This window comes from Pollachius pollachius, assembly GCF_949987615.1.
Source record: "Pollachius pollachius genome assembly, chromosome: 20".
NCBI classification, from domain to species: domain Eukaryota; kingdom Metazoa; phylum Chordata; class Actinopteri; order Gadiformes; family Gadidae; genus Pollachius; species Pollachius pollachius.
The window spans coordinates 13,648,585-13,663,299 of NC_136953.1; the positions used below are offsets into that span (position 1 = coordinate 13,648,585).

The 14,715-nt window shown below is 47.3% G+C and overlaps 2 protein-coding genes across 3 annotated transcripts; both read right to left on the reverse strand.

The window, feature by feature from the left end:
* Positions 1-722: 722 nt before the first annotated feature.
* Positions 723-4,123, reverse strand: LOC307091359 (uncharacterized protein; the record flags this gene model as incomplete). Its single annotated transcript, XM_079758303.1, has 4 exons — positions 4,021-4,123; positions 2,995-3,175; positions 2,388-2,674; positions 723-858 (listed from the first exon to the last, which is right to left on the reverse strand). The coding sequence occupies exons 3-4, from the start codon at positions 2,663-2,665 to the stop codon at positions 723-725; spliced, it is 414 nt and encodes a 137-aa protein (XP_079614429.1). The 5' UTR covers positions 2,666-2,674; positions 2,995-3,175; positions 4,021-4,123.
* A 1,573-nt stretch (positions 4,124-5,696) lies between these two features.
* mfsd8 (major facilitator superfamily domain containing 8) lies at positions 5,697-13,852 on the reverse strand. Of its 2 annotated transcripts, XM_079758470.1 has the most exons (12): positions 13,448-13,852; positions 13,092-13,174; positions 12,458-12,501; positions 11,681-11,921; positions 11,074-11,187; positions 9,996-10,140; positions 9,791-9,849; positions 9,308-9,413; positions 8,085-8,219; positions 7,845-7,948; positions 7,157-7,410; positions 5,697-6,713 (listed from the first exon to the last, which is right to left on the reverse strand). In XM_079758470.1, exons 1-12 carry the CDS (start codon positions 13,504-13,506, stop codon positions 6,504-6,506), a joined length of 1,554 nt encoding a protein of 517 aa, XP_079614596.1. In that variant the 5' UTR covers positions 13,507-13,852; the 3' UTR covers positions 5,697-6,503. The 2 variants fall into 2 exon arrangements, with proteins under 2 accessions (XP_079614596.1, XP_079614597.1); XM_079758471.1 differs by lacking the exons at positions 13,092-13,174; positions 13,448-13,852 and having other exon boundaries at positions 11,681-11,976; positions 12,458-12,500.
* Between the last annotated feature and the right edge of the window lie 863 nt (positions 13,853-14,715).

The window sequence follows — 14,715 nt, forward strand, 5'->3', positions numbered from 1 at the left end:
TTGACAGCGGCGGTGGCAGTGGCATGCAGATAAATAAATATACCTTCCATGTTGGTTTTGAGGTGTGCGCCATTTCCCGGAGAGCTAGGACAGTCTGGCATTATTTTCCACCACGGCACCACCAAACCTCGCAGGTTTATTGCATTTCATTCCCCTATGCAGATAGACGTGACGTCTACTGAAATAATCTCTGTGGTACAGCCGAGTCAGGGTGAGGATGGAGAGACGGTGCCCGTTTAAACGCTCGTAAGGTGGCGGGTGATGAACGCACTTTGGTTTGATGGTGTGATCATAGTTTCTGGGCTTCTTTTTTTTGTTAAATGTGTACACAGTTTGTGTACACCCCTGTTAAAGATGTCGATTTCATCACTGGCGTGGACGGTGGGAATCATAGTACCGGTACGGCCGTGCACACAGCCTCCAACGAGCTGGTTGACCTCTTTAAGATGAAAATAACCAACATATTTACCAACGTATGGTTCGGGTCGCCGTCGGTCTCTCCGAAACAAGTGGGGGGGGGGGGGGGGGGGGGGGGTTTTCTGGCCTCTTTATCGATAATCCATCACGATACCTCCAAAACGTCCAGGGATGCTGTGATGCCGTTCTTGAGAGAAGATCCAGTGGCTGTTACATAATTGCTCTGATCATGTCTTATCCCCGTATGCTCCTTGGCCTATATGCTGCCGCGGACGGGAGCGGTGGTGCTGGGTGCTCCATGGTGTCTACGTGTGGCCCATTAATGCAGAACCACCCGTGTTGATGAGGAGAGCCACACTGAGATCCAGCACGGGCACGGCTGGCCTATCCAGAGTTGCCAGATTGGGCCAGATTTCCCGATTCCCGATCTGGCAACCCTGCCTGCAGCGCGCCTCGAGTAAGAAAAAGGGGCAATCTGTCCCAATCTGGCAACGCTGGGCCTTTCCTAGAAGAAAGTGGAGCCTGACATTTGTGTGCGTGCGGTGGCGACCACGCCCAAAACCCCATCAAGACCAATGAAAAGCGGGCGCTTTTTTATTTCCGTGAATGTTCCTCCAATGGTGAACTGCTGTTTTTCGGTAACCAGGGTCGGTCGTATGGCCCTTTCAAATGTTCGCAATATGTTTTACATATATCTTTCTACTCGTAGCTAATTACTGAACACACATTCACACATGATGGCGTTATTTATTATGTTTTTCAAAAAGTGTTAAAAGAGGTGGAGATGCCGGGGATTGAACCCGGGGCCTCATACATGCGAAGCATGCGCTCTACCACTGAGCTACATCCCCCATTGGCTACTAGGGAGGATAAAATAGATAATGAAGCTAGCTATTGCTATCTACAGCGTTAAGACGTTACACAAGTCAAAAACCAAGTAGATGCATGTAGATTACATTAGTAAAAGACTACTCTAGTCCACTTCCTGGCTCCACGTTGATCATTTGCAGATGTTATGCTAAGCTTTGTATTTCCACAGGATAACTCTTTTAAATGACTCGAAGCACAAAAAACTCCGTAGCAAAGTAATTTATTCACATTTGCATTTACAAAGCGTTACATAACTCAGAATGTAAATAGTCATATTAAACCTTCCTGAAGTACTAAAAAGCGTTGAACACAGGCTGCAAAGTGAGGCATGCGGGCCACAGGGGGGCGTCACCACGCTGCCGGGCTGCAGCTATGAGGCTAAACGAGGAAATGGCTCAATAATTATTATTTTTCAAAATGCATGCGTCAAGCAAAAAGCTAATGTTGACCTACCAGCCTTTAATTGCACCAATACTTCCCTGATTGTATTAACAATAACATCTAGCCTTTATTAGCCTTTTGGATGAACATGTTATGAGGACTTGACTCATTTTGGGGAGGTCTTTGGTAGGAGGTGGAGATAGGAGGGGCCAGAAGGTCATGGAACCCTGGCTTCACTCGATAGCTGCTTGGGCAAAGTCAGCATGACTAGGACCTTGACATGTCGTCGTCGTCCCCCCCATGGTTGTTTTGTGTCTTACAACACTGTCAGGTCGATGATGGTGCCGTCATCTTTATCATCCTCTGACCACATGGCCCCTCCGGAGAACTGCTTGAGGTTTATCATCAAGCCGGGCCCCTGCTCCTCTCCCTCATTGCTTCCGGCCTTCTCCTCCTCCTCCACCACCTCCACCAACTCCTCCTTCTCATCCCCCCTCGTCTGCTCCACCACCACGATCAGTTGGGTGTTTTCATTGGCCGGGTTTTTGTCGTTCGGTACACTGGCGCGGCCGTCTTGCACATCTTCGCCATCTCCTCTCCTCCCCTCCTCCTCCGCCTCCTCCTCCTCCTCCTCCTCCTCCTCTTCGTCGTCCTCCTCGTCGCTCGCGCTCCCCCGGCTGTCCCCCCCCTGCTCATGCTCCTCCCCCTCCTCTCCCCACTCCTCCCGTCCCACCCCCGACTCGGAGTCCTGCTCGTCGTCCCGGTCAGCCCAGAGGCGGACCCCGAAGTGGGTCAGGCAGGCGTTGTGCAGGATGTCCCTCACGCGGTCCCGGAGCCCCCCCTCACCGAGCACCATGTTGCTGATGGTGTACTCGCCGTCCGTCTGCTTGTTGAGCTTCTTGTAGAGGAAGAGGAGGAGCAAGATGAGGAAGAGGAGGCAGAAGAACAGCAGGATCACCGTCTTGGAGGAAGTCTCGTCAATTAACTTGGATGACATGGCTGGCTCCTGTAGGAAGGATATTGGGGGGGGGGGGGGGGACACAAGCGATTGGAGGGTTTGAGTACCAGGGCGGGTTCCAGGGGGTTTCCATGGTGCCGGGAAAATCCCTGAATGGCTTATCACACACTATTACAATTATTGTAGTGAGTGCAAGCGCGCCGGAGTTGGGTTTGTTAAACCTCATTAGGATTATCACCCTCAATGCTGCAAACGAGCATCCAATTAATGTGGAGGCCTCTGGCAGCCAGGCTAGCTGACCCAGTGGAGGGGCTGCTGTAAGCACCTTGTTGATGGACTGCACTGGCTGTCGTGTGGAGGAGCCTTACCTTGGTGGGTTGATGGGAAGAGTGTCTCTAGGAGTGGGTCACTGCAGCAGAGAACTGTGGCCCTCAGTGGAAGCCCTGCTGATTGTCGTTGTGGTTGAGGTTATGGTGGTGGTTCGTCTCGCTGACTTGTTTTGCAATTTTTTCCGAAGCAGAAAATCCATCGAGGAGAGCCTCAGAGATTCTGAAAAAGGTCGTTTGGCTTTTGATTAGTGAAATAAAATCGGGAGGTAAAGCTGTTTTTGTTTTTTCTTGGTACTTTTTTACTGTATTTCTTCAGAACATCAATTAAAACATAAGTAAGAACGTTTCATAACTATTAGAATATTGTTCAAATGCCTTTTTCAAAATGGAAATGAAATAGCGAGGCATCCAGAAATCCTGTCCTACTCCAACCCTCTTCGATGTACTGTACATTACTCTTTTGAATTTGAATTTCTCAAGACGTCTAAACTTAACAACAGCTCGCTTCCCATTTGCATTGCAAGCTTATTGGCGGTACTTGCACAGGAAGTGTATGCGTGTGTATGGGGTTGATTGTGCATGACTGAGCACTGCGGTCAACTTGTATGACAGGAAGCCAGCGCGCTTAAATGCGCATCTCACTTCTCAAAGACCTGTCGTTTCCTGCCTTAATTGTGCGAGATAAGAACGGTCTGCCTGGCATTCACGTTAAATTTCAATTCACGAAGAGAAAGATATTGTATGAGCAAGCAGAGTTATGAAGTTATATATTGTTATTTGGTAGATGCCTTCAGTGATCTCTGAAAATGAAGATGCACTCTGAAGTAGTACCATGTTTAACCTCCAATCAGATTCAATTAAAACCTAATTATTCAGTCTAAACAGCCTGGGACAAGTCACACCAGATCTAGGATGACTTGTAAAGGTAGGGTGAGAAACCGAGATCTGAATGAGTGATGCACACACATAAAAAACACACAAAGTGAACATTCAAAAGATAAAAAAAATAAACTCTTAAACTGTAAAACTGTGTGTGCATGATAGCCCATGATTAAAGTCACTTACCGGTTGTGGTGGTATCACATGTGGAAGAGTACCAGGGATAAAACTAGTCGCTTTGACTATAAGGCATGATGGTGGATATGGGTGTGTGAGTCTAGCACTGAAAAAATGGTAGAGTGAGAGAACCAATGACGTATAGCCCCGCCAACACAAACTCACACTGTGTTTTTTTAAGGAAGGGGCGTCTTAGCCTGAGGTCGCCAGCTATGAGTTTGCACAAGCAAAACTTAAATCTGAATCTGACCTAGGTATGCCTCTTTGCACACAATTAACACCCAACAACACAACTAGCTTTAACCGTGATAGCTGTGGTTGGATGATGACGTAAAACTATACCATATAGTTTTACATGATCATCATCATGTAAAACTATCATCATGTAAAACTACAAAAAAAGTAGTTTTAGATCATGTAAAACTGTATTAAAAAAAAAGTTTTAGATCATGTAAAACTCATCCCAACCACACAGGACAAATAAGAGTGTGATTATCCAGAGTTATTGGCCAATAAGTTTTCCAAGCAAAAAATCCCAAGGCCTTTACCTAGGATTTATAAAACTGTCCCATGTCACTGAAGCTGTTGCCCCAAGTTCACAAAAGAAGAAGACACATTTCGCAATCGATACTTCACTGAAAGCACCCTTCTGAGAAACTACACTGGCCTCATCTCTGCATTCTACTCGCTTCATAGGCAAGGCAAGGAAAGGCAAGGAAAGGCAACTTTATTTATATGGCACTTTTCATACACAAGGCAGACTCAAAGTGTTTCACATATAAACATTGACATACAACAAAATAAAATAATAGATAAATAAAAGACAACATATGCAAAAAATGAACATTTTAGAAAGTGCATTGTATTTAAGATCAGATCAACAGTCTCTCTGGTACCCAAGTTTGGAATCCAACCCGACCTAAAGGAACTTGGTCCTTTCTCTGGGACTCCAACCCGACCTAAAGGAACTTGGTCCTTTCTCTGGGACTCCAACCCAGATTCTAGGACTCAAACCCAGACAGAGCTTAGGTCTCAAACCCTTATCCTTTCTCTCTGGTATCAGATCATGTATCTTTCTGATAAAAATAGAAAATAAAGGCAAAGTTAAAAAAGCATTTAAGAATGTATTTAAGATTTAGCGGAAAGCTAAAGCAAACAAAAGTCTTCAGTCTTGTATTAAAGGTGGTCAGAGTTGGGGCAAGTCTTAAATCCTCAGAGTATATTCCAGCTATTTGTTGCATAGCAACTAAATCCTGCTTCCCCATGTTTCGTGTTTACTCTGGGGATAATTAACAGATTGGTCTCAGAAGATCTTCATAGCAGAGCTCTAACCCTGCTTCTTAAGGTAAAGATTTGGGTGACATAATTGTGTGTGTATCTTTGTGTCTTGTGACCTCGGTGGACCACATCCTCTTCCTGGCACAACACCAGCTCACCACAATGGCAAGGTATGAGATGTACACAGCAGTCCTACACACCTTAGCAATGCCCCTTGGTCATATATGGTCATATTAATAAAATGAATAATCATTTTAAAATCGTGGTCTCACTTATAGCCCTCACACAATGGATGGTAACACACATTCCTTCATCAACACAACTATGAAAGATTTCATGCTTAACACAAATAACTATGAAAGACATTGTTTATTTCCATATTTTAATTGTTCATGAACGTTTCTCTTCAACATTTCTTTGGATTAGTCATTCAAAATAAATCCCATTATTTTCATAGATTATTTAAACAAGGTAGTTGCCGTATACAGATTATATCACACACCCACACACTCCCCCAAACACACACACCTCCATTTCTTGACAGACTGAAAATTCAATTCATACACACATAAAAAATATCATAAATCCCTTAATATTTACACTTTAAATCAGTCCACTTATTTACATCCCTGCTGTGAATTACAATCGTCTAAAATCAGTAAAATAAAATCATTTGTCAAATAAAAATAATGGAAAGTAAAATGACATGTTCAAAACATACGCAGAAGACGTAGCACTAATCCCAATATGTATAACAGAGAAATAGGGACCACAGCTTTGTTCATCATTCACATTACTTATCAAACATTGCTAATAGTGCTACTGTTACAATAGTGTTTACAAAAAATAAATGCACCACTCCTATGTCGAACTCTTTAAAGGGGCCATATTATACCACCAGGTATGAGCGTGATCAGCCTTTACAAGCCGTTTTGAAAATCAGCCTACCGGCCTACCTAGTGGGCCGTAGCACACTGCTCATCCACCCGTCACGCATCTCGGTGGACACGCCCACCTGTGATGTCAGAAGAGGCCGATTTTCCAAAGGGCTCGTTAACGGCTGACCACACGTCACACCTGGCGGTACGACAGCTAATACAATAGAACCAAGCGGCCGCATTGTTCCGGACCCCGCCGCAGCGACCCAGTGTCCAGTACCCGGCGGTGCGGCGGGGTCCGGCTCTGCCGCGCCACAGCCCTCCGCTTACGCTGGGCTACGTGTCCCTGGCCCGCCGGCGGTGGACGGAGAAGGGCACCAGGCGGCGGTGCAGCGCAGCCAGCAGCGCCAGGCCCGCCGTCACCAGGCCGCACATGACGCCGAAGGCCCAGCGGGGGCCGAGGCGCGTGTACACGTTGGACACGAACACGGGGCCAAGTGTCCGGGCCCCGCTGCCCGACGCCGTCAGCCAGCCCATGTACACGCCCTGGCCGGGGGGGGGGGGGGAGACACAGTGTGTGAATGTGTGCGTCAAACGTTGTAAATCGCTTTGGATAAAATAGAGGAGGGGATTGACAAACACGTGACGATTCGATAGTATTGGGATATTTGGGCCACGATTCAATATCATTATTATATCAATATAATACTATTATTGCGATTCTTAACATAAGTGCGTTCCAGCAAGTATTAGATTCTGCGATTAGATTCTGCAATGTATTGCGATTCAGTAGGCTATCGCCTCAGGCGATAGATTGGAGTTAACTTTATCGTTTTCTTTTGGTCCAAGGTGTGTTGATTTGGGGGTAAGAATACAAATTTGGGTCGTTTCTGAACGGAATCGATTTTTCCACCCACCACTAGGATAAAAGCTTCTTCTAAATGTAAATGTCGGCCCCTTTAACCGTCTGAGTCGGTTCTTTCTCTCACCTGCGGTTTGGGCCCCAGGATCTTGGAGTAGAGCGTGTAGGACATGACGTTGCAAGCGGCGTAGCCAGCGCCGATGAGCACGTCGGCGCTGACGAACTGGCCCAGGTGGATGGAGGGCGTGTACTGGCACCAGCTCTGGGCCAGTGGACAGCCCCGGGGCCCCACCGTGCCGTTGGAGGCCCCTGGGGCGATGGTGGTGGTGGTGGGGAGGAGGCTGGAGAAGGTCTGGTTGACCACAGAGTTGTTCTTGATGTCTTTGGAAGAAGACATTGGAAAGGAAAAAGGTGAGGAAATAAATGTGGTCCGGGAAAACATTCAAAGCTGCGCGAGTTATGAGCGCGACTAGTTAATTGGTCTTAATTGTTTTTAGTTCTGCTTATTACGGTTCGCCATGTTGCATGCACATTATCGTCACACTTTCTTGAGTTACATTTAGAGCATTTAGCAGAAGCTTTTATCCAAAGTGACTTACAATAAGTACATTTATCAGAAGAGAAAGAAGAAAAAGATATATCGCTGTCGGTACAGTAAAGATATTCATAGAAACAAGTGTGATAAAAGCATTTACAATGGCTAGGTTAACCCATTCCCCGCATACAACAATGACAGCTAGTTATACCAGCAGAAATAAATACCATGAACGACATTGTGATTCCAATCCCCCATAATGCAACAGGAGGCCCCTTACCTTCCCACTGGAGGAGGGGGTACTGGTCGCCCCATGGCAGCAGCACGAAGAAGCCACAGAATATGATGCTAAGTCCCCCCAGCAGTACAGGACGATCTCCAACCCTGGGGGGGCGGGGGGGAAGAGCTCAAGATAAGACTCCGTCCGTGGGACCGTTTATACGAATGCCGCTTTTTGTTGTGGCTTATCTGGGCGCGGCGCCGTGACCCCGCGGGTCACTGCGATGTGGACGTTCCCCACCTCTGAGCCACCACCTTGACCACGAGGAACACGGCGATGGACTCGAACCCGATGCAGCAGAGGATGATGCCGTTGTAGAGCACGGCCTCCTTCCGGGCCCACGCGAACATGTCCATGGAAAGGGGCGTGGTGATCCTGGAGCCCACGCACAACGAGAACCACTTCACACACGGAACAAACTATACGTGGGCGTTCACTTAATGAAAAATGTTTAAGGTATTATTGGAGAACGACTCCATTAGGACGCTCGTCATGCCTAAACATTATAAACGTAGAACACTTTGTGATTTTATGCTCATTGCTATGCTCATAACATTTTCATACTTTTGGAATCAAACAGTCAACCGCTTTAAAGAATTCTAGCAACTTCTGGCAACTTTTTCTTTAGCGGCAGAGGGCATAGGGGCCACTGACATTGACAGATCACACCTCTCGTGCATGTCCCTTGAACCCTGAACCCACAGGAAGACTTGTGTTTTTCAGCTCTCACCACGAGAACTACTAGTTCTCGCCGTCTCGTCTCTGCCCCAAGGTAATCTGGAGGCTGCTGTTGGTTCTGCTGTAGCCAAAGGGCAATTAGTGCGGTGCGGCAGGGTGTGCCTTTTTATACTCCTATAGACAGGGGGAGAATGCCCCCTGCAGTCACTAATCAACACTTTCCTCCGGTGTAGGGTGTAATCGAAGTGATTGTTGGAATCTTGGGGATTGTTGACCTCGGCCTGTACTAGACAAATAACCAGGTCAAATGTTTAAGAAATAACAAATAAACACACAAGTTTATCGTACTCATTGTCCCTTTAAGTCAAGTCAGGCTCGGACTCAATCTACAGCAAAGGATCTTTCTGTCTACAGTACGCAGCTTCACAATTCTGCATCATTTCTCTGCTATTGCCTTTCCACCTTCATCCTGTCACTGCCAGGTTCAGACACTTCCACATCTTCACAGTGTAAAACCTGTTAAGGGTTTTCCAAAGCAGCTGAAACTCCTGAGAAATGTCTAGATATCTATAATTTGTTATAATTCGTTAAAACAAATCAACTCATTATGTCTTTCATTACATCTTTCTTTAAAGAGGTTGTCACGTGCGATTTACCATCTATTTTGAAACCGCCCACATCCAGATGCCCTAGTTGATTGGTTAATTGACCGTGATCCGTTTAAAGGACGCATGACTAAAGGCATCGCTCCCCTCTCTCCCTGCCTCGTGCCTGCATTCACTTACGTCTCGAAGACGGCGAAGATGAACATGATGACAAAGAAGAGTAGGTTGGAGGTGAGCACGGCGATGGGATCGATGTCGCCCTCCGTCTCCTGCAGCTCCACTTGATCTACATGAGTGAGAGGAGCATACGAGACGAAGATTACATAACAACACCCGGACCCACGTCGACGCAACGCAATGACCACGCAGACGCTTCGACGCAGTCGTTGAACCTGTTGTGGTCCTGCGTCGGGTTTGAGTGAGCGGGCCAATCACAGCCCTCGCTGCTGCGTCGCCTCGACGCAAGGTTAACATTTGTGGGAGGCGCACCTCGGGCCCCTGCGGTGGACGCAAGGAGGGTCCGCAAGGACGTAAGGGGTCCGTAAACCCCTTCTGTTGCGTCGACGTGGAACCACAACTAAGACTTGAGCCCTGTATGCACGGCCATGAGGTTTCATCAGCTTCAAACAGCGAATCAGAGACGGGGGGGGGGGGGGGACTTACCCTCCGACTCGTAGTTGATGGCGCAGAGGTGTCGCCCCTCGTCGTCCACGAAATGCTCCCTGGGGGTCACAGCGACACACACACACACACACACACACACACACACACGTGTTGCTCGCATTGAATGGACCCTCTACTTCTCTGTGGGTACCTGAGCATCAGCCGAAGGGGGGAGGGAAGGGGGGGAGAGGGGCTCTGTGGGTACCTGAGCACCAGCACCACCAGCAGGACGTTGATGACCCCCAGCAGTGCGGCCAGCAGGGCGGGGGAGGTGTACATGTTGAGCCGCAGGCCGCCGCCCCCCACGGCCACGCCCGTCTCCCCGATGAAGGACAGGCCCGCCTGGAGGGCTGGGGGGGGTCCCACAGGAGAGAGAGTCAGACGCATGCACGCACGGGTCACATGACCGGAGCTACATGTACTTCCGTGTGTGTGTGTGTGTGTGTGTGTGTGTGTGTGTGTGTGTGTGTGTGTGTGTGTGTGTGTGTGTGTGTGTGTGTGTGTGTGTGTGTGTGTGTGTGTGTGTGTGTGTGCGTGCGTGTGTGTCCTCATTGGTCACGAGACTCTTTATGGATATGTTGATGGGTTTATTAAGTTAGGTTTTGCATACTGAAAGTACACTAATGTATGCCGATTTAGTTTCTTTATAACATTTATGTACATTTATATTCTACAAAATATCAAAATATTGAATGGGCTTTTTTTTAATAATCTATACTCTTTCTTTATTAATCCTAACTGAGTGAGTCTAACGACAAAGAGATGAAAAAAATACTGAATAAATGATCTGGCCTGCCCCTCGCAAAAAAACATTGAAAACTAATGGAATAATTCAAGAGTCAATAAGTCAATTAAACAGTAAATGAGTCTTTGTGTGGTCCTTCAGCTACAGCGACTCACAGGGTTTCAAGGCCCACACCCACCAACCCACCGGCCTCTGAAGGGTCAGGGATAAAACACTATGCATCCAAGCACAGACCAAATCCCCCCTGAAGAGGGACAGGGATTTACATTTACATTCAGGGTATTTAGCAGACACTTTTATCCCAAGCGACTAACAATGAGTACATTTGTCAGAAGAAAGAGGAACAACAATACATCGATGTCGGTACACCTAGGATGTTCATAGAACCGAGTGCCCAGCACTACCAATCTCTAGGTTGACCCGTTCCCCGTATACAACAAAGACAGCTAGGTTGAGACGCTGTGGGGACAGCACGAACCACAGCGGCGGATCGGACCGGTGGAATACTTCAACCTTAATGCTACAGGGAGGTGTGTACCTGGTCCCAGGATGAAGCCCAGAGCCTGGCAGGCGCTCATGTTGGCCATGGCATTTGTCCGCTCCTTCAGCGACGTCGCCCCGGCAACGTAGGACCTCACCACGGCAACGTTACCTGTCATGAAGACATCGTCAACCCAACTCCTGCACACAGGACGCGGCCGGAGAATCCGCGCTCGCAGAATCATCGACCTCACCTCAGCGGCCCCGATGGTACAGCAAACGTTTGAGACCCGGTTATCCACGTAATATACGCTGAGAGACCTTAGTGTTGTCTACGAGACGCAGAGGTGGAGTCCGTCTCGGTACGTGTGCGCAACGTGAGAGCTGATCTGACCTCCAACAGAACGGATTGAAATACAAGGCAGCCAGCTGGTGTGGTGGGGGCGATGGTGGCTGGTGGTGTGTGTGGAGTGGTGGGTGGGTGTGCGTGGGTCTGTCTGTCTGTCTGTCTGTCTGTCTGGGTGTCCGTCCGTTTGTCTGCGTGTCCGTCCACGCGTGCGTGCGCATGGTGGCTGGTTGTTGCCCGTGCGCGTGGTGGGTGCAGCTGCTCCTGTGCGTGTGCGGCGGTGGCACTTGCCCGCGCGTCTGTGCGTGTTGAAGCTCACCTGCGCCGAAGCCCACCATGGCGCGGGCCGCCAGCATGTGGTAGCGGTTCCCGGCGGACGGCAGGGCCACCAGGGCGTAGTACACGTTGGCGCCCACGTTGATCAGCAGGGAGCACGCCAGCGGCTCCCGGCACGGCCTGTGATTGGACCAGAGGCCGAAGAGGGGCGAGGCCACCATCTGGCCCAGGCTGTAGGCCGCCACCACCCAGCCCAGGAAGCTGGCGTCAGCGCCGCGGTCGATCTGCACGCCGGAGGGACAGAGGGACAGGGATAGGGTGCTCAAGAAAACAATAATACTAAGAAGAAGAAGAAGAAGAAGAAGAAGAAGAAGAAGAAGAAGAAGAAGAAGAAGAAAAAGAAGAAGAAGAAAAAGTAGAAGAAAAAGTAGAAGAAGAGGAAGAGAAAGAAGAACTTTTACTTTTAGGGAGCCTCTTATCAGCAGCCAAGGTGCTCTCAAACTGGGCTGCCCACCCCAGCTACTAAAGCCTTCAGCGTTAATGGGGAGTTTTGCACTACCACTTTGATTCCCAGTTGTTTTTTAGTTTGTCTAACAGCGCATTAAAATGTGTTTTACCTCATATTTTGTCAAAGTATTAACACTGTGACTTTTAGACCAGATTTGTTTTTCCTCCGACTGGAGAAGGCAAGGCCAGAGCTTCTCCGAGTCCATTTGAAAACAGAAGTCAGGTCCGCGAGGGGGTCAAAACGGGTTAAAATAAACTGTGAGAAAGGCTGTCTTTGCATCAGCACATCATTTGGCTGACTGCTCTCACTTACCTTCTGCAAGTAGGGCCAGATGGAGGTTATGACGATGGTGAACCCTGAGAAGAGGAAGTGAAACACAACAGAACGGTCGTCATACACATGCGGGTCCAAGATCAAGCTTGCAGTCATTGATATCATGCATCACAACCCGCGAACACAATTATTTTTGACATACATTCTTACAGATCTGCAGAGAAGGTTAGACCACATAAGGTGCTTGTGTGGGTGTGTGTGCGTGCGTGCGTGCGTTAAGGTATTCTAGAGCAGGGGTTCATATCTGGTGGGTCGTGACCCATAGGAGGTTATTTTGAGTGGGTCACAATTTGCCAGACCTTAATCTTCAGAAAGAAGTTCATGGGTAAAAAGTATGTTTTAATGTTGATTCATGCCTCAATGCCTTACTATTTCATTAACTTTAGCCCCCATTGTTTCAGCTTTCTGTTCGCTCCAAGATTTAAACAGTGCATGAACGAGACGGCATTGTTGATTACTGCAATATTGGTCAATCTTTTTTATTTTTTTGTGACTTAGTGACTTATTGACTAATGACAAATATGGGATCCCAGGCTGGACCGTAGGAGAACCACTGTTCTCAACCAGACATTCTGGTTGTTATTATAAAAACATGGGAGGCACCAGTACTCACCCACACTACTGAGAAACATGGTAAAATACATGATTCTGATCGACCTCCACCGGCTCTTGTAGTCTGCATCCTGGCAGTCGTCACTGCACACAGACAGCACAACAATCAATGCAATAGCAGCACTGCGATACAACAGTCAATAAAACGTGCGTGTTCATAAAATGTAAAACAAACAATCCGGTTGTGGAGCACTGATACATCTACAGATCTGACCAAACGCTCACAACCTGAGTGACATGTTAGTCACTGAGTGTTGACACGTTAAGGCCAGCGGCTGCACACTGCGGACGGACAGTCAGTGCAGTGTGATTTAATAGGTCACAGGTTATCGCTGCTGTAATGTACTCTGAACCTACTTGCTCGCATCGTCTCTGAGCAGAGGAGTGCTTTCATCCGAATCAATAAGTTGAGACATAGCTGCTGTCTAAGTCCAAAACAAGACTATGTTGTTCCTTCCGAAGGACCCAGTCTGTAGAAATGTCTATTTCCCCGTCGTCATGTCGTCACGGAGCCACGGAGGCGATGCAAAGTGGGATCAGTCCTCCACATTCGATCACTTCAGATCGGGTTCCCACAGACGCGATTCACAATGCCCGTGTCTGATCGCCCCTAGGCGAGGCGAGATGTAACATGATTCTCTTTAGTCTAGAAACGCTGTTAAAATCCCCACTGTTTACGAGGTGCAGAATACAGATGACAGTATCACTGAAAGAAATCAGATGCAAGAAGGGTTTCGAGAGGTCCTCCTCACGTGAAAGGCAATCAGCTGTATTTTTAAACACTTCCGCTTACGTCACTGCGTCGTTCTGCATGGTTGGTGAATGGAGGGTTTGTAAGGACGCCCTCTGGCGGACAAATCGTCAAGTACAGGTAAAACAAGTTCGTTCACTATGAATAACGTTGTATATTTTTATTCTGCTTTAACGATTACATCATTTATACGATACAGTCACATAGTTGATTAAGTGTGGGCGGATTTTTTTCAAACTTACAGTTGAAGCTTACAGTTACAATTGGAGTGACTTCAGTAAATGAAAAGAACATTTAAATTGTAAAAATATATATAATAGAAAATAAAATGTGAATATACAATAGGGAAGAGCGACAGTTGATGTTATTGTCATTTTCAGCAGCTTTTTTCACGCTGAAAAAGATCAAAAGACAGTCGCAGACTGTACTGCCGAAACCCGGGATCGAACCAGGGACATTTAGATCTTCAGTCTAACGCTCTCCCAACTGAGCTATTTCGGCAGATGGAACTATTTCAACTCGCTTTGAATTAAGTATTTAGCCGTGTATAGTGGTATAACTTTTAAGACCTTTTAGCGATGGAAATTGATTTTATTACCTTATTTATTACCTTTATGAAACGTAGTTCAGCACAAAATATTCAGTAAATAACGGCTAATTTCCAGGTTAACTTCACATCTCTTCACCATAATCTAAAACCCGAAACAACAGTAGACAATTTAAGGTCAGAAAAGGGTACATGACAGAGTAACGTCAACTAAACAGTTATCTTATATCTTCCCACAAGGCATGCTCAGATCTTAACTTAAGGTCTGAAACTAAAAAGTGTGTAAACTCGTGTGTGGCTCTCAGAAAAAGTAATTATTTGTGTAAC